The sequence below is a fragment of the Macrobrachium nipponense genome, chromosome 42 (assembly GCF_015104395.2).
Source record: "Macrobrachium nipponense isolate FS-2020 chromosome 42, ASM1510439v2, whole genome shotgun sequence".
Classification (NCBI taxonomy): domain Eukaryota; kingdom Metazoa; phylum Arthropoda; class Malacostraca; order Decapoda; family Palaemonidae; genus Macrobrachium; species Macrobrachium nipponense.
The window spans coordinates 32,734,360-32,760,781 of NC_061103.1; the positions used below are offsets into that span (position 1 = coordinate 32,734,360).

The 26,422-nt window shown below is 36.1% G+C and overlaps 2 protein-coding genes across 2 annotated transcripts; both read left to right on the top strand.

The window, feature by feature from the left end:
* The first annotated feature begins 5,010 nt into the window (after positions 1-5,010).
* On the top strand, positions 5,011-26,079 carry LOC135213060 (uncharacterized). The gene is made up of 7 exons (XM_064246899.1): positions 5,011-5,340; positions 10,145-10,352; positions 10,868-11,021; positions 12,028-12,732; positions 13,360-13,617; positions 14,305-14,565; positions 22,325-26,079. Exons 2-7 carry the CDS (start codon positions 10,224-10,226, stop codon positions 25,156-25,158), a joined length of 4,341 nt encoding a protein of 1,446 aa, XP_064102969.1. The 5' UTR covers positions 5,011-5,340; positions 10,145-10,223; the 3' UTR covers positions 25,159-26,079.
* On the top strand, positions 25,535-26,422 carry LOC135213321 (uncharacterized). The gene has a single exon (XM_064247301.1). It carries the CDS (start codon positions 25,535-25,537, stop codon positions 26,420-26,422), a length of 888 nt encoding a protein of 295 aa, XP_064103371.1.

The window sequence follows — 26,422 nt, forward strand, 5'->3', positions numbered from 1 at the left end:
GAGCCCCGGTGGAGGACGTGAAGCATAATGGTGAAATGCGTTTCAAGTTAGGAGCTTAATATAGGTCATAGTCACGCTGTTGGACTGCATTATTGTCCAAAAACAATTATCCTTGTATTTTGATAATTTACTTATACTTCTATCTATTTTATGATTCGTCTATTCATTTTTTTCTCTATTTCTGTCTCTTCTTTCGAATGAACACCATATTTTTCGTAGTTTGAATCTTCAGTCAATGGCCACTGTTGTCTTGTCCCATATGAATAGGGTTCGTCTTCCGAATAATAATAATAATAATAATAATAATAATATAATAATAATAATAATAATAATCAACCATCTGATGTTCATGGACGACATCAAGCTGTATGGTAAGAGCATCAAGGAAATAGATACCCTAATCCAGACTGTAAGGATTGTATCTGGGGACATCAGGATGGATTTTGGAATAGAAAAATGCGCCTTAGTCAACATACAAAAAGGCAAAGTAACGAGAACTGAAGGGATAAAGCTACCAGATGGGAGCAACATCAAACACATAGATGAGACAGGATACAACCTGGGAATAATGGAAGGAGGAGATATAAAACACCAAGAGATGAAGGACACGATCAGGAAAGAATATATGCAGAGACTCAAGGCGATACTCAGGTCAAAACTCAACGCCGGAAATATGATAAAAGCCATAAACACATGGGCAGTGCCAGTAATCAGATACAGCGCAGGAATAGTGGAATGGACGAAGGCAGAACTCCGCAGCATAGATCAGAAAACCAGGAAACATATGACGATACACAAAGCACTACACCCAAGAGCAAATACGGACAGACTATACATAACACGAAAGGAAGGAGGGAGAGGACTACTAAGTATAGAGGACTGCGTCAACATCGAAAACAGAGCACTGGGGGAAATATCTGAAAACCAGTGAAGACGAGTGGCTAAAGAGTGCATGGGAAGAAGGACTAATAAAAGTAGACGAAGACCCAGAAATATACAGAGACAGGAGAAAGACAGACAGAACAGAGGACTGGCACAACAAACCAATGCACGGACAATACATGAGACAGACTAAAGAACTAGCCAGCGATGACAATTGGCAATGGCTACAGAGGGGAGAGCTAAAGAAGGAAACTGAAGGAATGATAACAGCGGCACAAGATCAGGCCCTAAGAACCAGATATGTTCAAAGAACGATAGACGGAAATAACATCTCTCCCATATGTAGGAAGTGCAATACGAAAAATGAAACCATAAACCACATAGCAAGCGAATGCCCGGCACTTGCACAGAACCAGTACAAAAAGAGGCATGATTCGTGGCAAAAGCCCTCCACTGGAGCCTGTGCAAGAAACATCAGCTACCTTGCAGTAATAAGTGGTACGAGCACCAACCTGAAGGAGTGATAGAAACGATAAGGCAAAGATCCTCTGGGACTATGGTATCAGAACGGATAGGGTGATACGTGCAAACAGACCAGACGTGACATTGATTGACAAGTCAAGAAGAAAGTATCACTCATGATGTCGCAATACCATGGGACACCAGAGTTGAAGAGAAAGAGAGGGAAAAAATAGATAAGTATCAAGATCTGAAAATAGAAATAAGAAGGATATGGGATATGCCAGTGGAAATCGTACCCATAATCATAGGAGCACTAGGCACGATCCCAAGATCCCTGAAAAGGAATCTAGAAAAACTAGAGGCTGAAGTAGCTCCAGGACTCATGCAGAAGAGTTGTGATCCTAGAAACGGCACACATAGTAAGAAAAGTGATGGACTCCTAAGGAGGCAGGATGCAACCCGGAACCCCACACTATAAATACCACCCAGTCGAATTGGAGGACTGTGATAGAGCAAAAAAAAAATAATAATAATAATAATAATAATAATAATAATAATAATAATAATAATAATAATAATAATTACACACTTGGGTTGGCCGAAGAGAAAACCATGACAATAGCTACTTACACATTCAAACATAACTTCTGAATTTGGGATGAACGCCTGTGCAGAAAACTTCCACGGTATTAAGCTCTTCATATCCCTACACAGAAGGCTCGTCAGTAGTGCAACAAACACCTACTACACACAGTGAGCCACTCACCTCTGTTTTACAATAAGTATTGTGCGCCATGGATGTAAGTCCATCGCATTCTGAGTAAGTCATACGCTCTATTCTCTTAATTTAAGTTTATATTATTTTGACGAATTAATGTTTATTGTTCTATACGATACAAAACACTATATTCTTGCTAATCCGCTATTCTGCAAATTACTTTAGATCCGACGTGAAAGCTCTTCAAATTATAAAGACACTTTTATTTCTAGTTAAGCTCTCTACTGAGAGCACTGAATTCTGAAACTGAAAATAAACTCCCGAACAGATTCTTCCACAAACTTACACAAGGAGAAAATAGATTCTAAACCAATGCGCTAAGAAAATGCCAAGACACTGAGACTGAAGTGTATAGATTCCACGAATTATACCGCTTTCCACCAACCTATCAGACTCTATCAATACCTATAAGATCAGTTTATAGGATCTCTATGGTCATTGCTAATTTCAGGTGTTGCAAGGGTTCTCATGACCTCGTTTTTGGGGTTGACCTCTGGAGGAACAGGGCAAGGAGGGTCAAAGGTTAAATGTTCTAAGAGGCATGGGTAGGGATTTCGATATATGTATATATATAATATATATATATATATATATATATATATATATATATATATATATATATATATATATATATAAGGTGGTGACATATTAAACATGGCAGTCAGTGAGTTGAAGAGAGAGAGAGAGAATTTGCGGAATATAATAATCTAGAGTTGTTCCATTTTACTTAAATTTCCTTGTTAGTAATCGAATTAACTTAAGATTTAGCGATGAAACAGTAAGGCTTAAATATTTTTAAGTAGGAATGCAATCAATGCCAAAATTATTATTTCTACACTAAAAGAAACCTCAGTATTTCATCTTTATTATTATTATTATTATTATTATTATTATTATTATTATTATTATTATTATTATTATTATTATTATTATTATTATTATCATTATTATTATTATTATTATTATTACTGGAATAGTTGCTTTATAAAATCTTGTTTACTTTATATGCATAAAGGGAAGAATTTTATGTCTAAATTAACAAACACATCAATATGTACTAAGAAAAATATAAAGTGTAGGCCTATAGGTCTACTGATTAGTCAGAGTAGGCTGCCATAATTTAGAGAAATTTTTGCAGTACAACAAGAATCACTATATATATATATAATCTATATATATATATATATATATATATATATATATATATATATATATAGATATATGAAAACAAAGTTCCCCTTACAAGTCTGAGTCACACTGTGAAACCTTATTTTCCACAGTATGAGTTTAGCGACGACGAACACTATCATGCCTGCCTGCCGGACTGAGAAGACAAGATAAATGGCAGGTAATTCACAAGAGAATAACACTTGTTTGATAGCTGCACTTCCTACATACGCATGTGGTCTCAAACACATACTACACATGCAACCACATACGAAAGTCGTGGATCGAAAAAGTTGGCTGTAGGCTCAGTGCGCATGCGTGACTCAACATTTGCTAGCTGAGAGTTTTCATTATACTTGTCGTATCTTTTGTATTCTCTAATTACTTCTGCCGATGTTATCTGTCGTATGATTTTACACGCACTTCTTGTTTTGTGTGAATTCTGTGAAAAATTGCAAAAATTAGAACATAAAAAAAGTGCTAAGAAATATTTTACTTAAAAAGAGAATATTAGATCACTTTCATACGTGGTACTACTCTATCTTGCAACGTTTATCTTCTATAATAATAATCTTGTATGATAATATCCTATATCGACGTGGCTTTCATTCCGTCTGAATAATAAAGCTGGATATCTATTAGATGAGTCATAATTAAAGTGTGGTTTATTTTTAAAACCTTTGGTTTTTCATGATGTTATTTTTATATATGCATCTGCTTTTAGTATTTTGCAATACGATGATATGGCATTAATTATAGTTCCGAAGTGTGACGCAATCACCACCGCTGTCTGTTTTCGCGCTGTAAGAAAGTTTAGTTTTTTATGAAAGAAAACTACTGTGCCGGCTTTGTCTGCGAGTCCGCCTTCAATCTTAAAATCTACCAAATTGCAGCCCTCTACCATCAGTAGTTTTCATTTTAGTTGAGGTTAAAGTTAGCCATAATCGTATTTCGGGCAGCGCTATGTAGGTACCAACAACATAGACCTACTTTTTTTATACTGACCTTCCTAAACTTCCATCATATTCCTGATCCACCACGGAGTCATTTGAACACCTGTGGTTCCCTGGTTACTCATTCATTTCAGTGAGTTCTTCCTTTAACTTTCCAACACCGTTCCGCTAGGAGTGAAAATTTCGACTGTAAAAAACCCGTTAAGCCACCATGTCCGTCCACTGTTTATTTTCCTTTGCCATCGGCTTTGGAATTCTTATCTTAATTATACTTTCTTTGATTTCCATAACTTTGTTTTTTATAGGATAGGTCCATAATTTTCTTAAGGTTACTCTTTTAACATCCTTATATCAACTAATACTTTTACCTCTTATTTAACTCTGAGCTTCTTAGAGGAGCTTTGATAGACTAATATATAGAATTTTAATGTTATAAAAAATATGCAATAGCAAAAAATCTGTCAAATGCAAAGAGTGACATTTAGACCTATAGATAAACTTTAGCGTAATCGAGACACTATCGGTTAGATTCATAAGTATAATCATACAGCTATAAATATCAAAAGGACAAAAAGATACTCGCTCATGAGAGTGTGGTTGTACGTTACGTACGGCAGATCCAAAGTATACAGTAGATTATCCAGATAACGTGTTACAGAAAACCTAGGAGTGGTTACGAGCCTTATCTACCGGTACATTGCTCTCACGACGTGAGCCTGACGGAAGTGTTATAAATGGCACGAGATAGATAGACGAATCTGTAGACACTTGGCTCATGTTGCGGTGTAATTTACGGCCGTTACCCTAACCTAGAAATGTCACGGGGGAAATAATAGGTTGGCAGCACCATAACTTGACCGAATGGCTTCCTATTTCAGTGCAGTGAACGGTGCCAATAGTGAGGGATGTCGTTCTACGAACGATGATGTTTGGAGTGATTTGTGCGCATGGAACGTGACCAATAGCCATTGTTTACAATAATCGCTGGACTATAATAAGGATGGATGTTGACGCGGGAAAATTCTAACTTTTATTTATTTCAGTGATTTTTTTTTCTCTTCCTTACGATATTCTCATTAAAGTAATTAATGGGTGAAGGTACGTGCGAAATATTTTCTTGTTTTGCAGTTGGTTAATATAATGTAACAAACGAAAGTAAAGATATAGTGACTGATTAACCGCTATTTTCGATCATTTCTAAAATATTTTACTATCGTTCTTTTAAAGTAGCCTTAACTTTGTACTTGTTGGAGAGTTAAGTGTGTGTGTGTGTGTGTGTAAGAGAGAGAGAGAGAGAGAGAGAGAGAGAGAGAGAGGAGAGAGAGAGAGAGAGAGAAAGTTCGAGCTGAGGTACAAAGTTAATACCACTGTCAGTTGGGATTATGTGGCATCAGAAGATGGAAAACCTAGACCTACTTGGATGAGAATTATGAGGAGAAAGGCTTACGGGGAGTTGAGATTTGTGGAGGATAAAGCACGACGTTGGATTTTATGATGATATACTAAGTGATATAACATGTTAGTGCCAAAAATATAGTGTACCTACAATTATATGATTAAGGATATTAGCAATTTTGCGGGCGACAAGGATGGTTGAAAAAGTTATTGTAGGTCAAATATCATAAACCTTAAATTAGCTTAGAACATGTTGATGTTATTATTATTATTATTTTTTTTTTTTTATATCACAGTCCTCCAATTCGACTGGATGGTATTTATAGTGTGGGGTTCCGGGTTGCATCCTGGCTCCTTAGGAGTCCATCACTCTTGTTACTATGTGCGCCGTTTCTAGGATCGCACTCTTCTGCATGAGTCCTGGAGCTACTTCAGCCTCTAGTTTTTCTAGATACCTTTTCATGGATCTTGGGATCGTGCCTAGTGTTCCTATGATTATGGGTACAATTTCCACTGGCATATCCCATATCCTTCTTCTTCTTCTTCTTCTTCTTCTTATTATTATTTTATTATTATTATTATTATTATTATTATTATTTTATTTTTTTTATTTATTTATTTTTTTCTATCACAGTCCTCCTATTCGACTGGATGGTATTTATAGTGTGAGGTTCCGGGTTGCATCCTGGCTCCTTAGGAGTCCATCACTCTTGTTACTATGTGCGCCGTTTCTAGGATCACTCTCTTCTGCATGAGTCCTGGAGCTACTTCAGCCTCTAGTTTTTCCAGATTCCTTTTCAGGGATCTAGGGATCGTGCCTATTATTATTATTATTATTATTATTATTATTATTATTATTATTATTATTATTATTATTATTATTATTATTATTTAATGGAATAATAATAATAATAATAATAATAATAATAATAATAAGCTATTGTTATTATTATTGATTTTTTTTTCTATCACAGTCCCCCAATCGACTGGGTGGTATTTATAGTGTGGGGTTCCGGGTTGCATCCTGCCTCCTTAGGAGTCCATCACTTTTCTTACTATGTGTGCCGTTTCTAGGAACATACTCTTCTGCATGAGTCCTGGAGCTACTTCAGCCTCTAGTTTTTCTAGATTCCTTTTCAGGGATCTTGGGATCGTGCCTATATAGTGCTCCTATGATTATGGGTACGATTTCCACTGGCATATCCCATATCCTTCTTATTTCTATTTTCAGATCTTGATTCTTATCCATTTTTTCCCTCTCTTTCTCTTCAACTCTGGTGTCCCATGGTATTGCGACATCAATGAGTGATACTTTCCTCTTGATTTTGTCAATCAACGTCACACGTCTGGTCTATTTGCACATATCACCCTATCTGTTCTGATACCATAGTCCCAGAGGACCTTTGCCTGATCGTTTTCTATCACTCCTTCAGGTTGGTGCTCGTACCACTTATTACTGCAAGGTAGCTGATGTTTCTTGCACAGGCTCCAGTGGAGGGCTTTTGCCACTGAATCATGCCTCTTTTTGTACTGGTTCTGGGCAAGTGCCTGACATTCGCTTGCTATGTGGTTTATGGTTTCATTTTTCGTATTGCACTTCCTACATATGGGAGAGATGTTATTTCCGTCTATCGTTCTTTGAATATATCTGGTTCTTAGGGCCTGATCTTGTGCCGCTGTTATCATTCCTTCAGTTTCCTTCTTTAGCTCTCCCCTCTGTAGCCATTGCCACGTGTCATCGCTGGCTAGTTCTTTAGTCTGTCTCATGTATTGTCCGTGCATTGGTTTGTTGTGCCAGTCCTCTGTTCTGTTTGCCATTCTCCTGTCTCTGTATATTTCTGGGTCTTCGTCTACTTTTATTAGTCCTTCTTCCCATGCACTCTTTAGCCACTCGTCTTCAGATATTGCCCCAGTGCTCTGTTCTCGATGTTGACGCAGTCCTCTATACTTAGTAGTCCTCTCCCTCCTTTCTTTCGTGTTATGTATAGTCTGTCCGTATTTGCTCTTGGGTGTAGTGCTTTGTGTATTGTCATATGTTTCTTGGTTTTCTGATCTATGCTGCGGAGTTCTGCCTTCGTCCATTCCACTATTCATGCGTTGTATCTGATTACTGGCACTGCCCATGTGTTTATGGCTTTTATCATATTTCGGCCGTTGAGTTTTGACTTGAGTATCGCCTTGAGTCTCTGCATATATTCTTTCCTGATCGTGTCCTTCATCTCTTGGTGTTTTATATCCCCTCCTTCCATTATTCCCAGGTATTTGTATCCAGTCTCATCTATGTGTTTGATATTGCTCCCATCTGGTAGCTTTATCCCTTCAGTTCTTGTTACTTTGCCCTTTTGTATGTTGACTAAGACGCATTTTTCTATTCCAAACTCCATCCTGATGTCCCCAGATACAATCCTTACAGTCTGGATTTGGGTATCTACTTCATTGATGCTCTTACCATATAGCTTGATGTCGTCCATGAACATCAGATGGTTAATTCTGTTGCCTCTTTTCTTGAGTTGGTACCCGGCATCCATCTTCTGTAGTACTTTTGTCATGGGAATCATGGCTACTACGAAGAGTAGCGGGGACAGTGAGTCTCCCTGGAAGATCCCTCTCCTGATATTAACCTCTGCTAGTCTTATTCCAGAGCTTGTAAGTATTGTATTCCAGTTGCGCATTGTATTTTTGAGGAAGCTGATGGTGTTTTCCTCTGCCCCATATATTTTCAGGGATTCTATTAGCCATGTGTGTGGTATCATGTCGAAGGCTTTATTATTATTATTATTATTATTATTATTATTATTATTATTATTATTATTATTATTATTATTATTATTATTATTATTATTATTATTATTATTATTATTCTTTAATAGAATAATAATAATAATAATAATAATATAATAATAATAATAATAAAATAACAACAATAATAATAATAATAATAATAATAATAATAATATAATAATAATAATAATAGCACGATCTTGGGATCGTGCTTATTTATTTATATTATTATTATCATTATTATTAATATTATTATTATTATTATTATTATTATTATTATTATTATTATTATTATTATTATTATTATTATTTACTATTCTTTAATAGAATAATAATAATAATAATAATAATAATAATAATAATAATAATAATTATAATAATAATAATAATAATAATAGGCACGATCTTGGGATCGTGCTTATTATTATTATTATTATTATTATTATTATTGTACTTAGGAAGCAGACCCTCTCTCAAGCATACTTTATTAAGGTAATGGCTACTTCAGCAGCGTTACACTTGTAGAGATTCTTCTCTATTTTGCGAATAGCGGCTTTTTCAGTGCTACTTAAACAGGCTAGTAGAGCGCCTATAGAAGTCATGGTAAAATACAGGGTCAAAATAGGTGTATATATTTGAATTTTACAGATAAACTACTAGCCTGTTTAAGTAGCACTGAAAAAGCCGCTATTCGCAAAATAGAGAAGAATCTCTACAAGTGTAACGCTGCTGAAGTAGCCATTACCTTTAATAAGGTATTATTATTATTATTATTATTATTATTATTATTATTTATTATTATTATTATTATTATTATTATTTTATTATTATTATTATTATTATTCTATTAAAGAAAAATAATAATAATAATAGGCACGACCATTATTATTATTATTGCTATTTTATTGGCATTTGTATAAATGCTTTTTGTGTTGCAAACTGGACTTGTCTTCTTTTGTATTTTATGTCTGTGTTTTAGCTTGTAAGTCTGTATAACTTTTATGTAAAACCAGTAAACTTGCTTTATGTTATCGCCATATAAGCATTAAATTGCTTCGGCGAATTTTCTGCTTATTTTATGAATTTGTAACAAATAAGGACAAACAAATATACTATACTATACTATACTATACTATACTATACTATACTATACTATACTATACTATACTATACTATACTATCATTCTTATTATTATTATTATTATTATTATTATTATTATTATTATTATTATTATTATTATTATTATTATTATTATATTATTCTATTAAAGAAATAATAATAATAATAACATATTATTATTATTATTCTTTAACAGAATAATAATAATAATAATAATAATAATAATAATATAATAATAATAATAATAAAATAGGCACGATCTTGGGATCGTGCCTATTAATATTATTAACTATATATATATATATATATATATATATATATATATATATATATATATATATATATATATATATATATATATATATATACATATATGTGTGTGTGTGATTGTTTTAGAACAATTTACCTACTATAACTACTTTAAATATTTATTTATTAGTATTTAGGTAAACAAGTGCCTTTACGCTTATGATCATATATATATATATATATATATATATATATATATATATATATATATATATATATATATATATATATATTCGGATGATATTTACGTAACAATAGCTTGATGACTATCAGAAATGTCAAGTACTCCCTTTGCAGGCAACAATGGCCGATAAGAATGCCGGAAGTTCCCTTTCCTGAAATGAAACGTCCGGCCTAGGCCTATGCCCTTTCCAAGATGATCCTCGAGGGAGAGAGTTGGAGGAGGAGCTGGAGGTCGAGAGCCGTCCTTACCCTTGGAGCCAGTTTCTTCGTCGCCTTGATGCTGATCTTCTCCTTGCAGGATTCCATCTTGAGAATCGGACACGTGAGGCATTTTATAGCTCTTCGTAGTGTTCCTTAGGCCCATAGCTGCAACCACTTTCACTTCTTTTACTCTACCGCCATTCATACTCTCTCTTCCATCTTACTGTCCTACCCTCTCCTAATAATTGTTTCACGGTGCAACGGCGAGTTTTTCCCCATTTCACTCCTTTGCAATCTTTTACTCTCAATTTTCCTTTTATGGCTGTATGACTTCATTCATAGGTATACCAGCGCTTGTACTACGGCATAAATTCTATAATGTATTTTATCATAATATATGCATGACAGTTCGAACACTGCCTGGCCCTTTGTATATTAAAAATGCAGCTATTTTTCTTTGTTATTCAGTAACGATTTGATCCTGAAGACGTCTTCGCAAAGACAAAACATTAACTGCAGTATTAACTTTCTTCAGTCACTTAGCACATCATTTTACAAAAGCTGCTTACAACGTCAAGTGTCAATAGGCGCATTTTTCTGGAACTAATAATAATAATAATAATTTTCTTTGTTCAGCCAAGCAAAATAAAGACAGAAGATCCAAAGTCTTTTCCCGCGTGCGCAGAACTGAGAGGGTACTGCGCGGACGAGTCAATAAGAGAAGATTGTATACAACCTCTTGGAGGAGTCGACTGCGGCGTCAAACGCTTCTGCTGCCTCAGATGGAGAAGTACGTAACTATATAAGTTTGATGATTTAACTTGAATTTTCTTAGCAAGGAAAGAAACGATTGAATTATTATCTGTATAGATTAGTCCTACATGCTTGTGATTACTTTAACGGCGGCGCTAAGCGGGAACTGAGGAAGTTTTCTTAAACTCAAACTTCAGAACTTCAGCTGCTGCTCATTCGACGAACAATACTTAATTTCGACCTCAGTGTTTATAATTTTAGTCCCTCCTGTCGGCCCCTATTTGGTCCATCTGGTTGGCCCCTTTTTAGTTTTCTGAAAAGAAAACTTTTGCGCCGGCTTTGTCTGTCCGTCAGCACTTTTTCTGTCCGCCCAGAGATTCTAAAAAACTATTGAGGCTAGACGGCTGCAGATCATATTGATCATCCACCCTCCAGTCATCAAACATACCAAACTGCAGCCCTCTAGCCTCAGTGGTTATTAAAAGGTTAAAGTTTGGCATGATTGTGTGTCTAGCAACGCTATAGGGTAGGCCACCACTGGGCCTTGGTTGAAAGTTTCATGGGCTGCATTCGTATAGGATTATGCTCTGTACAGAAAACTTGACTGCGCTGAAGAAACTTTGGCGCATTTTTTACTTGTTTGTATAGTTATTAATTAATGTCTGAATGCATGTCATTAACTCCTGGAGTAACGTTCTGAATATTCTGGAAGACATCTATTCTAATGTGTATTTCCCAGTATCTTTTTTTTTTTTTACATAGAAAATATATCATTTGGTTCACTAAAGAGCTGCGGTTATTTCAAGATGCTGGAATGCAAGAAATTTCCATAAAATTTAGTTTCACGGTTCTATGAGTGGTGCCACTTGGGATAATAAGTATGATATGAGACCAGTCTGGGATGACGGGCGAACGGGATATTTGAAAAAAGGTGGGCGTTAAGTAATGTTAGACTGCGCAGGTTGGTCTACTTTAACTCGAAAGCGCAGTAAACAGGAGAAGCTACTTCACCCAGAGAGTTCATGGCAGTTCTAATCTTTCAGGGTCAGAAAGGGTTAAAGGAGATAGTGGGAGACGCGAGAAAAGGTCACGGGAGAATGAGTTTGACATGCAAGATGCAAAACAGTCTTCAGTAAACGAAAAAAGATCAAATATAACGAAAAATACTATGACTGAAAGGAAACGGAACAGAGTGTCGGGTGATGGTAAAGCCACAGGTGAGAGATTCGTGGAAGTCAAGCACTCGGAGAAGAAGAAGAATCGTTTACAAAACAAGAACGCGATTAGAAGAAGAAAAGTTGCGACAAAAACAAGGAAAAGGAAGAAAAAGAAAAGGCGGAAAGAGAAAGAAGGGTCAAGGAAGAAAGTTACGAAGAAAGTAACAAAGAAAGAACAAGGAGAAAAGAAATCAAAACAAAAGAAAGATCATCTCAAGACAGAGAAGAAAGCTCGCAAAATTCACCTGAAGGAAACCAATAAGAAGAAGAAAGGCGGGAAAGTGATGACAGTTGGCTTTGAGTCTAAACCTAAAAAGAAAACCAAGAATAAAGGCGGGACAGTGATGACTGTAGGTTTCGAGGTAAGACCTAAAAACAAAGCCAAGAAAAAGAAAAAGAAGGGAAAATGCGTCAAAACAACCCCTGAATGCAGGAGAGCTGGAGGGAAATGTCGCAGTTCTAAATCCAAATGTTCCACGAAGGCCATTGGCGGGAAATGCCTCACCAAAGATTGCGTTTGCTGCCTCCAAGGTGAGTTTGCAAAACCTTATCAGTAAAATTTATCTATTTCTTTACTTCCTCTTGCTCATCATATTGATGACAGAGAGAAAAAAGAAGCTACATTCAAAATTTTAGAGAAATATCTCAAACAGGGCGAATGAAACCAATGTTGAGTTGAATGATTGAGAATCAGCATATCCTAAAAGATTTATTTGTTTAGTCATTCATTTGCAAGCATATTTTATATCCATGAAGGTTATTTGCTTACTATAGCTGGTTCACTTAAGGTGGATTCTTGGATGAGCCCATATGCTTACGAGACGTTTGTTTGGCGGCCGCTGATTGGCTGGTACCGGGAGGTAGGCAGCTCCCAGCCAAACAGCGGCCGCCAAACAAACGTCTCGTAGGCATAGGGCTCACCCAAGAATCTACCTTAAGTGAACCAGCTTATAATCATATAATTGACGTCATTTTCATTACTTTAGCACAGAAGTATTTAGGCATAAGAATGATCTTTTAAATAATAATGCGTTTCAAAGAATTTTAGACTAAACCTTCCCAAAGTGACATCTTGACTGAATAAACAGTAACTTTCCAAGAGAAAATTTAAGCCTTAATAGATTTCCTGTAATATTTCATCCCGATCCCTATGGCCAGCCTGTACATTATCAGCCAAGAAAAAATGCCGACTGAAAGGCGGGACCTGTAAGGAAAAATGCTCCGCTGGTGAAAGCCTCGTTCAAAACGGGTGCAAGGGCGCCAAGTGCAAGTGTTGCAGACCGAAGCCTTGCAAGGCGAAGAAGTCGTGTCTCAAGAAAGGTGGAGTTTGCGTCGGCAAAGGAGAAGAATGTACATCTGGCAACATTATTCAAAAGGGATGCCGAGGAAACGGTTGCTTCTGCTGCGTCCAGTCGAGTGAGTTTCACCTACAACAAATTCTCTCTCTCTCTCTCATGTCATGTATTCTATTATTAGTAGAGTAATAATTATCAAGGAAACTGGACGTCTTGCTTTATAAATATGAAATATGGGGCAAAAGGGAAGCTGTATTGGGTATACATAACCTACTGAAAAAGAACTACCACTATTAATAGTCATGATATTGAAAATACATATCCTATTGAAATAATAATAATTTGGATATGCATAAGCTCTTGTAAAAGAAATAATAATAATAATAATAATAATAATAATAATAATAATAATAATAATAATAATAAAGGGGATACATATCCAACTGAAAGAGGAGTATTAATAATATCGGGGATACACAACCTATCGAAATAATGATAAAAAGGATAATAATAATTCTCGGGATACTCAACCTATAGACAACGAAATAGTAATAATAGGATTGCATCACCTATTAAATGAGAAATAATAGTAATAATATTGCAGTTTACTATTGAAAAATAAATAATAATCACAATAATATTGGGAATACCTAAACTATAATAATAACAATAGTAATATTGAGGATACATAACTTACTGCAAAGATATTATCGGGGATACTTAACCTATTATAATAATTGCTGTAATATCGGGGATACGTAACCAATAACAATAACAATAATTATAATAACTCCTTGAATCCCCAAAGGCTGCCAGTCTTCGACGAAGACCAAAAAGTGCCAACGACTCGGAGGCTCCTGCAAAGAGAGTTGCGCGCCCACGGAGAGAATCGTCAAGAACGCCTGCGAGGGTGGAGATTGCAAATGTTGCAGCCCCGGGCGTTGCCAGGCGAAGAGGTCGTGCAGAGAGAAGGGCGGCTACTGCGTCGCACAGGTGGAGGACTGTCTTCGCGGGAACGTCACTAGACGCGGGTGTCGAGGGAAAGGCTGTTTCTGCTGTTTTGCTGTTGGTAAGATTAGGGACGCAGAATAGTACTATATATATATATATATATATATATATATATATATATATATATATATATATATATAGCTTAAAAAATCACAGTAGATGCACGTGACTTCATAAATAAGCGAATACCACGGGAAAATGATAGTCAGAAATTCAAGCGCTTTCGTCTTTATTCAGACATCGTCAAGGAGCTACTAAAGTACAATTGGAGAGGAAGGCCTCAGGTACAAACAAGATCAGGAATACCAGATGGTTAATTATCAAAAGGGTAAAAATTAAAAGGGGATAATCCAAGATTATCGGATATCACACGGTCACAAACTTAAACAGATTCTGACCCTACCCGAAATTACAAAGTATCTTTACAGTCCAAAACATGTAAAAACTGATTATATTAATTTTGTTGCTTATATTTATCTACAACTTTTTTCATTATGAAAGCATCTTAAATAAACCAAGACTTAAATTTAGAACATTTCTATTATTTGATTTGATAAAACAAGATTCAATGATATTCCTTTTAACTGTGTCATTACATGGGACTAAGGCTCTTGCTTGACTCCAGTTAATAGGATGGTCTAAATCTCTCATATGTACAAATAATGCATTCGATATTTGCCCAGTTCTCACAGAATATTGATGTTGCTTGAGACGCTGTGAAAGAGATTTGCTGGTCTGTCCGTAATAGACTTTATCACAAACTTTTTGCAAGGAATTTCATATATGCAGCCTGGAGATCTTTAGGAGAATTTTTAATTACTAAACTCTTGACATTAATATTACTGAAAACAACATTTATGTTAAAAAGCTTTAAAATTATAGGAATATCTAAAAACCTTTCATCATAAGGTAATTTTAGAATGTTATGCTTACTAAATTCAAGTTTGTCATTAGTTGAATAAAATGTTTTTCTAGCTCTTTTCCATGCCACTCTACAAAAGTCCTTGGGTATTTAAGTTTCAATGCATATCATAAAATAGTTTTTAATTTCAGCGTCAATAAACTGCGGGCTACAGACACGTAAAGCCCTTGGGAACATCCCAGAAAAAAACAGAGAATTTAACATTTTGATGGTGATTGGAGTAGTAATGAACAAAAGAGGCAATATTAGTTGATTTTCGAAAGACTGAAAAGGTGAAATTTCTATCATTTCTATGGACAGTTACATCAAGAAAATTCAAATTACAATTTCTTTCTTCCTCTACAGTAAATTTTATAGAAGGGACTAAATTATTGAGATTATTAAGGAATTCCTGGAGGTTTTTGTGAACTGGCCAAATACAGAAGATATCATCCACGTACCTAAACCAAATAACTTTTTGGGGCAAAATTCTTGTAAGAGTTTTTTTGTCTCAAAAAATTCCATGTAAATATTGCTAAGGACAGGAGATAAGGGATTACCCATAGCCATGCCAAACTTTTGTACAAAAAATTCCCCATTGAAACAAAATTTACTATCTTTGATACATAACCTTATGAGACTAATGAGATTTGCTACACTTAAGGGAATGTCATGACGCTCTAATTCCTCTTCCAAATATTCAAGTAAGTCATCTACAGGCACTTTTGTAAATAAAGAGACAACATCAAAACTAACCATATTAAAATCATAATTCAAATTTAAACTATTCAATTTGTTTATAAAATCAACATTGTTTTTAACATTCGTGTTAGAAATATTTCCTACCAAAGGAGTAAGAATTTTTACAAGCCATTTAGATAAATTATACGTAACTGAGCCCACTGAACTAATGATTGGTCTGATAGGGTTATTGATTTTATGTGTCTTGACTAAACCATACATGTAAGGTAGGGAGGCGCATTGCGGTGTAAATTGTTTAATTAAATGGTCCAAGCCCTTCAAAATGGATTTAATTTGTTTATTAAAATGGAATTAACTGTCTGTGTAGGGTCAGACCTCAGTTTCGTATAAGTATCAGTGTCATTTAGCAATGTCATTATTTTACTTATATAGTCACTTTTATTCATTATTACCACTGTATTAGATTTATCTGCTTTTGTCACCTTCACTGTTTCGTCTTCTTTAATTTTCTTAAAAGCCTGGAGAAATCTCACGGGTACATTAGGGGGAGAAGGTTTACTCATAGCACCATACACAATACCTTTACAAATATTGATATCAGGGCATAGGTTTTGATTCAATTTTTCTAAATAACAAAAGGATTTTGAGATGTCGACACAGTCCAGGTTACCATTAAATACACCAAAGCTTAACCCATATCCCAAAGCCGCTGTCGTAGCACTATCCACTGGTTTGTCAGATAAATTAATCATGAAGTCCACGTTGGCATGCTTAGTCCAGTCGCTTTCAGCAATAAGATTTTTCAGCTTGACTTGGAGCTTCCTTTCAAGACGGTTGCAGCACTTTCTCAATTTTCCGTAGCAATAATCCAGCATCCGATTCTTCCAATCGACAGGAACCGTCTGATTAAAGCTATAACCGTTTCTGCTTTCATAAAGTTGGTAACGCGGGGAACGCATCATCTACTTCCACTTTTGTGATGTCGATGTGTTTCTGAAGTATGATGCGTTGAAACTCGTCGAAAGGTCGCTCTGCTAGGCGAAGAATTCTCACTGGTAAAATCGACTTGGCATCACTGGCTCGTTCATGCACTTCCGTAGAAAGTTGAGTCGGAGTTTCAGTTTGTGAGCGATGATAAGAGCATTACAGAAGGATGTCACGAAGAGAACAAGGCTCGGAAAATTCAAAGAAAAGGCGTAGAAGTTGCGTGTGGTTTCCATTATGCTTAAAATATCACAGTAGATGCACGTGACTTCATAAATAAGCGAATACCACGGGAAAATGATAGTCAGAAATCCAAGCGCTTTCGTCTTTATTCAGACATCGTCAAGGAGCTACTAAAGTACAATTGGAGAGGAAGGCCTCAGGTACAAACAAGATCAGGAATACCAGATGGTTAATTATCAAAAGGGTAAAAATTAAAAGGGGATAATCCAAGATTATCGGATATCACACGGTCACAAACTTAAACAGATTCTGACCCTAACCGAAATTACAAAGTATCTTTACAGTCCAAAACATGTAAAAACTGAATATATTAATTTTGTTGCTTATATTTATCTACAACTTTTTTCATTATGAAAGCATCAAGTTTAAATAAAACCAAGACTTAAATTTAGAACATTTCTATTATTTGATTTGATAAAACAAGATTCAATGATATTCCTTTTAACTGTGTCATTACATGGGACTAAGGCTCTTGCTTGACTCCAGTTAATAGGATGGTCTAAATCTCTCATATGTACAAATAATGCATTCGATATTTGCCCAGTTCTCACAGAATATTGATGTTGCTTGAGACGCTGTGAAAGAGATTTGCCGGTCTGTCCGTAATAAGACTTTATCACACTTTTTGCACGGAATTTCATATATGCAGCCTGGAAGATCTTTAGGAGAATTTTTAATTACTAAACTCTTGACATTAATATTATTCAACTAATGACAAACTTGAATTTAGTAAGCATAACATTCTAAAATTACCTTATGATGAAAGGTTTTTAGATATTCCTATAATTTTAAAGCTTTTTAACATAAATGTTGTTTTCAGTAATATTAATGTCAAGAGTTTAGTAATCAAAAATTCTCCTAAAGATCTTCCAGGCTGCATATATGAAATTCCTTGCAAAAAGTGTGATAAAGTCTATTACGGACAGACCAGCAAATCTCTTTCACAGCGTCTCAAGCAACATCAATATTCTGTGAGAACTGGGCAAATATCGAATGCATTATTTGTACATATGAGAGATTTAGACCATCCTATTAACTGGAGTCAAGCAAGAGCCTTAGTCCCATGTAATGACACAGTTAAAAGGAATATCATTGAATCTTGTTTTATCAAATCAAAATAATAGAATGTTCTAAATTTAAGTCTTGGTTTATTTAAACTTGATGCTTTCATAATGAAAAAAGTTGTAGATAAATATAAGCAACAATATTAATATAATCAGATTTTACATGTTTTGGACTGTAAAGATACTTTGTAATTTCGGTTAGGGTCCAGAATCTGTTTAAGTTTGTGACCGTGTGATATCCGATAATCTTGGATTATCCTCTTTTAATTTTTACCCTTTTGATAATTAACCATCTGGTATTCCTGATCTTGTTTGTACCTGAGGCCTTCCTCTCCAATTGTACTTTAGTAGCTCCTTGACGATGTCTGAATAAAGACGAAAGCGCTTGGATTTCTGACTATCATTTTCCCGTGGTATTCGCTTATATATATATATATAATATCGTATATATATATATATATATATAATATAATATACATATAGTACACACACACACACAGACACACACACACACACATATATATATATATATATATATATATATATATATATATATATATATATATATATATAGCATATATATATATAATGATATATATATACTATATATATGATATATATACACATATATATATATATTTATTTATTTTCTCATATTTATATATGTGTGTTTTTCCTCCATGTTGATTTCGCCAACGAACCTAATTATCCATTGAGACCTGAGCATTTTTCAATTTCCTTATATTTAAGGCAGCTACAGGTCCCTAAAAAAAAAAAAAAAAAAAAAAAAAATTCTTAACAGACACTCACTGAAAGTAAATTACCTTCGACACACAGCCAAAGAATGAGAGAGAGATTTACAAGGTCTTCCATTCAAAGGCAGTGAGTGAGAGAGAGAGAGACATCAAGTAACACACACTTCTCATTAAAAACTAATATGAAAATTGATGTCCGCCAATATTATCATTCGAATGAAAGTTAAACATCTACGTCAATACCTAAGGTCTCTATATCTTTCATCTGCCCGAACTGTTAAGTAAGTTAATAAAGAATAATATTATGATGAAGTGATCCATCAAAAAATCTCTAACGCGGAGAAAGCCATTAAAATCATTATTAATATATTTTGGTCTATCATAGTCACCCTATTCGACTGGGTGGTTTTTACAGTGTGGGGTTCCGGGTTGCATCCTGCCTCCTTAGGAGTCCATCACTTTTCTCATTATGTACGCTGTTTCTAGGAGCACACTCTTCTGCATGAGTCCGGGGGCTACTTCGGTATCTAGTAGATTTTCCAGGTTCCTTTTCAGGGATCTTGGGATCGTGCTAAGTGTTCCTAAGATTATGGGTGCAATTTCCACTGGCATACCCCATATCCTTCTTATTTCTATTTTCAGGTCTGGATACTTATCGATTATCTTTCTTTCTCATCTGATTATTATTATTATTATTATTATTATTATTATTATTATTATTATTTATTTATTATTATTAGTGATTTATTTAATTTATTATTTATCTTTTTATTTATTTATTTTTTTTTTTGCTCTATCACAGTCCTCCAATTCGACTGGGTGGTATTTATAGTGTGGGGTTCCGGGTTGCATCCTGCCTCCTTAGGAATCCTCAATTTTCTTACTATGTGTGCCGTTTCTAGGATCACACTCTTCTGCATGAGTCCTGGAGCTACTTCAGCCTCTAGTTTTTCTAGATTCCTTTTCAGGGATCTTGGGATCGTGCCTAGTGCTCCTATGATTATGGGTACGATTTCCACTGGCATATCCCATATCCTTCTTATTTCTATTTTCAGATCTTGATACTTATCCATTTTTTCCCTCTCTTTCTCTTCAACTCTGGTGTCCCATGGTATTGCGACATCAATGAGTGATACTTTCTTCTTGACTTCGTCAATCAACGTCACGTCTGGTCTGTTTGCACGTATCACCCTATCCGTTCTGATACCATAGTCCCCAGAGGATCTTTGCGTGATCGTTTTCTGTCACTCCCTCAGGTTGGTGCTCATACCACTTATTACTGCAAGGTAGCTGATGTTTCTTGCACAGGCTCCAGTGGAGGGCTTTTGCCACTGAATCATGCCTCTTTTTGTACTGGTTCTGTGCAAGTGCCGGGCATTCGCTTGCTATGTGGTTTATGGTTTCATTTTTCGTATTGCACTTCCTACATATGGGAGAGATGTTATTTCCGTCTATCGTTCTTTGAATATATCTGGTTCTTAGGGCCTGATCTTGTGCCGCTGTTATCATTCCTTCAGTTTCCTTCTTTAGCTCTCCCCTCCCCTGTAGCCACAGCCAATTGTCATCGCTGGCTAGTTCTTTAGTCTGTCTCATGTATTGTCCGTGCATTGGTTTGTTGTGCCAGTCCTCTGTTCTGTCTGTCATTCTCCTGTCTCTGTATATTTCTGGGTCTTCGTCTACTTTTATTAGTCCTTCTTCCCATGCACTCTTAGCACTCGTCTTCACTGGTTTTCAGATATTGCCCCAGTGCTCTGTTCTCAATGTTGACGCAGTCCTCTATACTTAGTGGTCCTCTCCCTCCTTCCTTTCGTGTTATGTATAGTCTGTCCGTATTTGCTCTTGGGTGTAGTGCTTTGTGTATTGTCATATGTTTCCTGGTTTTCTGATCTATGCTGCGGAGTTCTGCCTTCGTCCATTCCACTATTCCTGCGCTGTATCTGATTACTGGCACTGCCCATGTGTTTATGGCTTTTATCATATTTCCTCCATTGAGTTTTGACTTGAGTATCGCCTTGAGTCTCTGCATGTATTCTTTCCTGATCGTGTCCTTCATCTCTTGGTGTTTTATATCCCCTCCTTCCATTATTCCCAGGTATTTGTATCCTGTCTCATCTATGTGTTTGATGTTGCTCCCATCTGGTAGCTTTATCCCTTCAGTTCTCGTTACTTTACCTTTTTGTATGTTGACTAAGGCGCATTTTTCTATTCCAAACTCCATCCTGATGTCCCCAGATACAATCCTTACAGTCTGGATTAGGGTATCTATTTCCTTGATGCTCTTACCATACAGCTTGATGTCGTCCATGAACATCAGATGGTTGATTCTGTTGCCTCTTTTCTTGAGTTGGTACCCGGCATCCATCTTCTGTAGTACTTTTGTCATGGGAATCATGGCTACTACGAAGAGTAGTGGGGACAGTGAGTCGCCCTGGAAGATCCCTCTTCTGATATTAGCCTCTGCTAGTCTTATTCCAGAGCTTGTAAGTATTGTATTCCAGTTGCGCATTGTATTTTTGAGGAAGCTGATGGTGTTTTCCTCTGCCCCATATATTTTCAGGCATTCTATCAGCCATGTGTGTGGTATCATGTCGAAGGCTTTCTTATAGTCTATCCATGCCATACTTAGGTAGGTTTTCCTTCTCCTACTGTTCTTCATTACCATATATTATTATTATTATTATCATTATTATTATTATTGAGTTCACATATTTGGAATTGGTAAGCAAGCTTCCTCAAAATAGTATTGTTAATGATGATAATAATAATATGCCATCTATTGAAAATGATACAAATGAAAGCTAAGGTAAAAGAAATATAATGGCGAACAGAACTCGCTCTGTGAATCTGATCAATTGGTATAAAAAATAAAACATCAAGATTAAATTAAGTTTTAAGTATTCTGGCCAACTTAATAATCCATAGTCTTGAAAGCTGTGAAATGCTGTATTTAAAGCATTAAATGATCTTTATACGTCAGTAGCTTAGAAAAAAAAAACATAAATAAGGAGCAAATGTTCAGAACTAGCACTGTACTATCTTACAAAACACAGACGCTTATTTTCATGATCATTGAGGATATCAGCTTCTTCTCCTCTGCTCATATAACTTTTTTTACCACAACTTCAAGAGAAACTTAACCTCTCTACCTCTATGTGTCTATCTTTTCAGATGTTAATGGAAGCTGTGAAAATGATCTACGCCCGGCCATGCCCTTGCTAGCTGGACAACTGAACAAGAGCTCTGAGGTACTAGACTCTCTGGCGACCCGCCTCTTGTCTCTTCTCAAAACCTCGGAGAATATATCCGAATCAGTCGGCAGAAACCTTGTCAAGGAACTGCTGCATCTGGAGGTACTGGTTAATCGAACAGCAAAACTTGCCTCGTCTTTGCTACGGCTCTACAGAGGCTACAGAAATGAAAGCGACTGTCCTCTTCAGCAGGTGTCAAAGCTTCACGCAGAACTGCAGTCAAATTACCAGAGGCTATCGCTACTGGAAGGCCAGTTGTGGCAGCAAACCCCGATAAACATCACGTTCTCTATCAACAATATAGTGGGTATCATCAAAAACATTTCCTTGTACCTGAGACCTATTTTAACCATATACGTGGAAGTCTCGGTTCAAGTTATTGTCTACGTCACGCCCACAAAGGTGGCTGCTATTACGTCGCCTTCATCCTCAGCGCTAACTTCAACTTTACCAGAAGAAGAAGAAACAAACTCAGAGGCTAAAACATCCCCAAGTACAAGTATAATTACGCTAACGACTTCTAGTATAGATAGAGAAGTATCATCACTTGAAACAAACAAAAACTTTACAGGTTCTGTTGAAAATTCTCCCACAGTCACAACAGGAAACACTACCAATAGACCTAAAACCACAGCAAGCTCTACATTTGCTGTACCAGTCAATAATATCAATGAATCTACTACAAATGGCATTGCATCAGACTCGCCAAAGAACATGAGCACCACAATATCATTCATGGAAACCAAGACAAATCTACCTACTACTTTACATGTAAGTAAACACAGCATGATATCTCCCAATGAAATTCCAGTAACTACCGAACGATCGCCATCACAAACATATGTTGATACAAAGCACAGTAGCTCCACTCAAAGTAGAACAGAAATACATCCTACACACACTACTTCTAAGAACTCTAATACTCATGAAATACAATTCTCTACAGACATAACCTCTACAAGCAGCAACTTCATTAGGACTAATACCAGTAAAGTGACACTCACTGAAGATTCTAGTTTTTCATACACAATAGGTGAAACAACGCTTGATATGAGGGAACCCAGTCGTGCATCTTCCTTCCACATTACCACAATAAAAACCACAGAGGAAACAGTGCCAGTTTCCCCATCCCAAAATGGTAAAACTGATATGACAGATAGTATGAGTGTTACCACAAGGGACGCTAATAATGAAAAGGTACCCTCTTCGGGTAGTATTGATTCTGGCACTTCTATTGCAAATAGAACAGCTCCTAGTCTGAACACTAAAACTTCAGTCCTAGGAACCCACTCTTTAACTGCACCACTTATGAATGCCAACACTACTGCGTTCACACTAGAAATGACAACTCCATCTCTTAACCTCGGTGAAGCATTTCCAGCATCAAACATTTCCAGCACTTCAACACCTTCAGTAGGCTATAACAGCTCTCCATCCACAAATTATACAGCTGAACTCAGCAGCAGAACTTCAGCTGATACAGACAGATTCAGCAGCACCACAGAAAGTGGAAGTATGAAATCCACTAAACACAATAACACAGAAACATTTCAGCTACTTAATAATAATACTACTTTAACATCTGGGATGTTCTCCAAAAATGCAGAAACTACAGAGAACTTGTCTAGTGCTGCAAGCCTTTCACCTGTATCGCTGACTAATGACACAACAGACCCATCTAAAGCAGACGAAACGAAAAGTTCTGTTAGCAGCACATATATAACACCAGGTAACACATTAATGTCCCCAACAAGATCTCCAGCTGATGAAAATGTTACAGTCAATACTGATTTAGCATTTACAAATCAGTTACCCTCTACTGGCGATTCAACATATAAGACTACTTTAGTAACTAAAATTCAGTCTCCATCCACATACAACACAACATTCAAGAACACTTTAGTGACCAAAGCTCAGTCAACATCCACAGACAACATAACATTTAACAACAGCAGCTTTGTATCTACAACTCAAACAAGCTATGCTGATAAAACAATATCAAGAAACTTATTTTCACTTACGTCAGCATCTATTAACAGCAGACCAATAAGCAACACTTCTGTATTTGCGGGAAGAGTATCCTCTACAACAAGTAACTCATCTTTATACACAACTGGTTTCTCATCCACTGATTATATTCAGTTCAACACTACATCTTTGCCTTTGAATACTACATCTTTCCCTTTCAACACTACATCTTTGTTTTTAAACACTACATATTTGCCTTTAAACACTTCATCTTTGCCTGTCAACACTACATCTTTGCCTTTCAACACTACATCCTTGTCTTTAAACACTACATCTTTGCCTTTCAATTCTACATCCTTGTCTTTAAAACACTACATCTTTGCCTTTCAGTACTACAGCTCTGCCTTTAAACACTACATCCTTGTCTTTAAAAACTACATCTTTGCCTTTCAGTACTACAGCTCTGCCTTTAAACACTACATCCTTGTCTTTAAACGCTACAGCTTTGCTTTTAAACACTACATCCTTGTCTTTAAACACTACATATTTGCCTGTCAACACTACGACTTTGTTTTTAAACACATCTTTGCCTTTAAATACTACATCTTTGCCTTTCAATTCTACATCTTTGTCTTTCAGTGCTACAACTTTGCCTTTAAACACTATATCCTTGTCTTTAAACACTACATTTTTGCCTTTCAATGCTACATCTTTGCATTTCAACACTACATCTTTGCCTGTCAACACTACATCTTTGCCTTTAAACACTACATCTTTGCTTTTTAACACGACATCTTTGCCTTTCAACGCTACATCTTTGCTTTTAAACACTACATCTTTGCCTTTAAACACTACTTCTTTGCCTTTCAACACCACATCTCTGCCTTTCAACACTACATCTTTGCCTTTAAACATTACATCTTTGCCTTTCAATACTGCCTCTCTGCCTACAACAGGAAACTTATTAAGCTTAAGCAGTGAGAAAACACTCACGAGCACACCCAATACTACAACCGGAATATCATTGGTGACCCCAACAAACTTCGGAAATACTACATCACCACCTCTTACAAGTTTCAGTAACAAATCCTCTTTAGCAACAAGTACTGCTGCTGTTACAAACAACATTAGCAGTAACAACTCTGTATCAGAAGGTAGGACTATGACATCTACTTATCTCCCATTTGGGAATTACTCATCTTTCTCAGGAACTAAGTCACCAGCCAATGTTACCACATTTAGCAGAACTTCCACACCAGCAAAAAGCTCAACAGACTTTGTTAATTCGTCAGTGAGCAACGCCACAGTAACTTCATTGCCAACGGTAGAAACTTCAGCCGGAAATAACGCGTCTCACAGCACCCCACATGAAAAGACATCTAATGTTACTATAGTCAGCGCAGCTTCCTCACCAACAAACAGTTCAACAAACATTGATAATTCATCTATTAGTACAGCCTCACCAACACATACACCAACCAAAAATAATTCATCATTTTCCACATCGTATTTGAGCATAACAGCTGACACCGCGAACAACACTCAGGCCTCACTGACACCATTCACAAATGAAAGCCTTACATCAACTGGAACACATGCATTAGCCATAAGCAACACAACTGCCCAAGGCGTCAGCTCTCCGTCAGCAATGGTATTTAATGGAAGCGCAAGTACCGTTACATCTCTTGCAACCTCAGTGAACAAAAACAGCACAAATTCTCTGATTACTAACATATCTGGAATAACAGTATCATCTATCAACAACAGTAATTTGTCGTATAACATATCAGGGACCGTCTCATCCTCTGCAATTGAAAGAAATAATAGTATGACGGATCTCTCGTCACTTTCACTCTCACACAGCACGAGTGAGAGTGGAACTTCTGCAGCAGCACCACAAGAAACACTTGATATCTCAAATCCACCTGTGACGAAGGCGCCATCCAACGACAAAACACTCATTATCTACATAATCAAAACGATTATCATGTACGTTTATCCAACAACAACGACGACACCAATCAGCACTACAACAGACGAGAACGGGTAG

Coding starts and splice junctions, on each gene's coding strand:
- LOC135213060 (XM_064246899.1), top strand. CDS start 10,224: ATGATCCTCGAGGGAGAGAGTTGGAGGAGGAGCTGGAGGTCGAGAGCC. Junction 10,353..10,867: donor CCATCTTGAGAATCGGACAC/GTGAGGCATTTT, acceptor TTCTTTGTTCAG/CCAAGCAAAATAAAGACAGA. Junction 12,733..13,359: donor TTGCGTTTGCTGCCTCCAAG/GTGAGTTTGCAA, acceptor CCCTATGGCCAG/CCTGTACATTATCAGCCAAG.
- LOC135213321 (XM_064247301.1), top strand. CDS start 25,535: ATGACATCTACTTATCTCCCATTTGGGAATTACTCATCTTTCTCAGGA.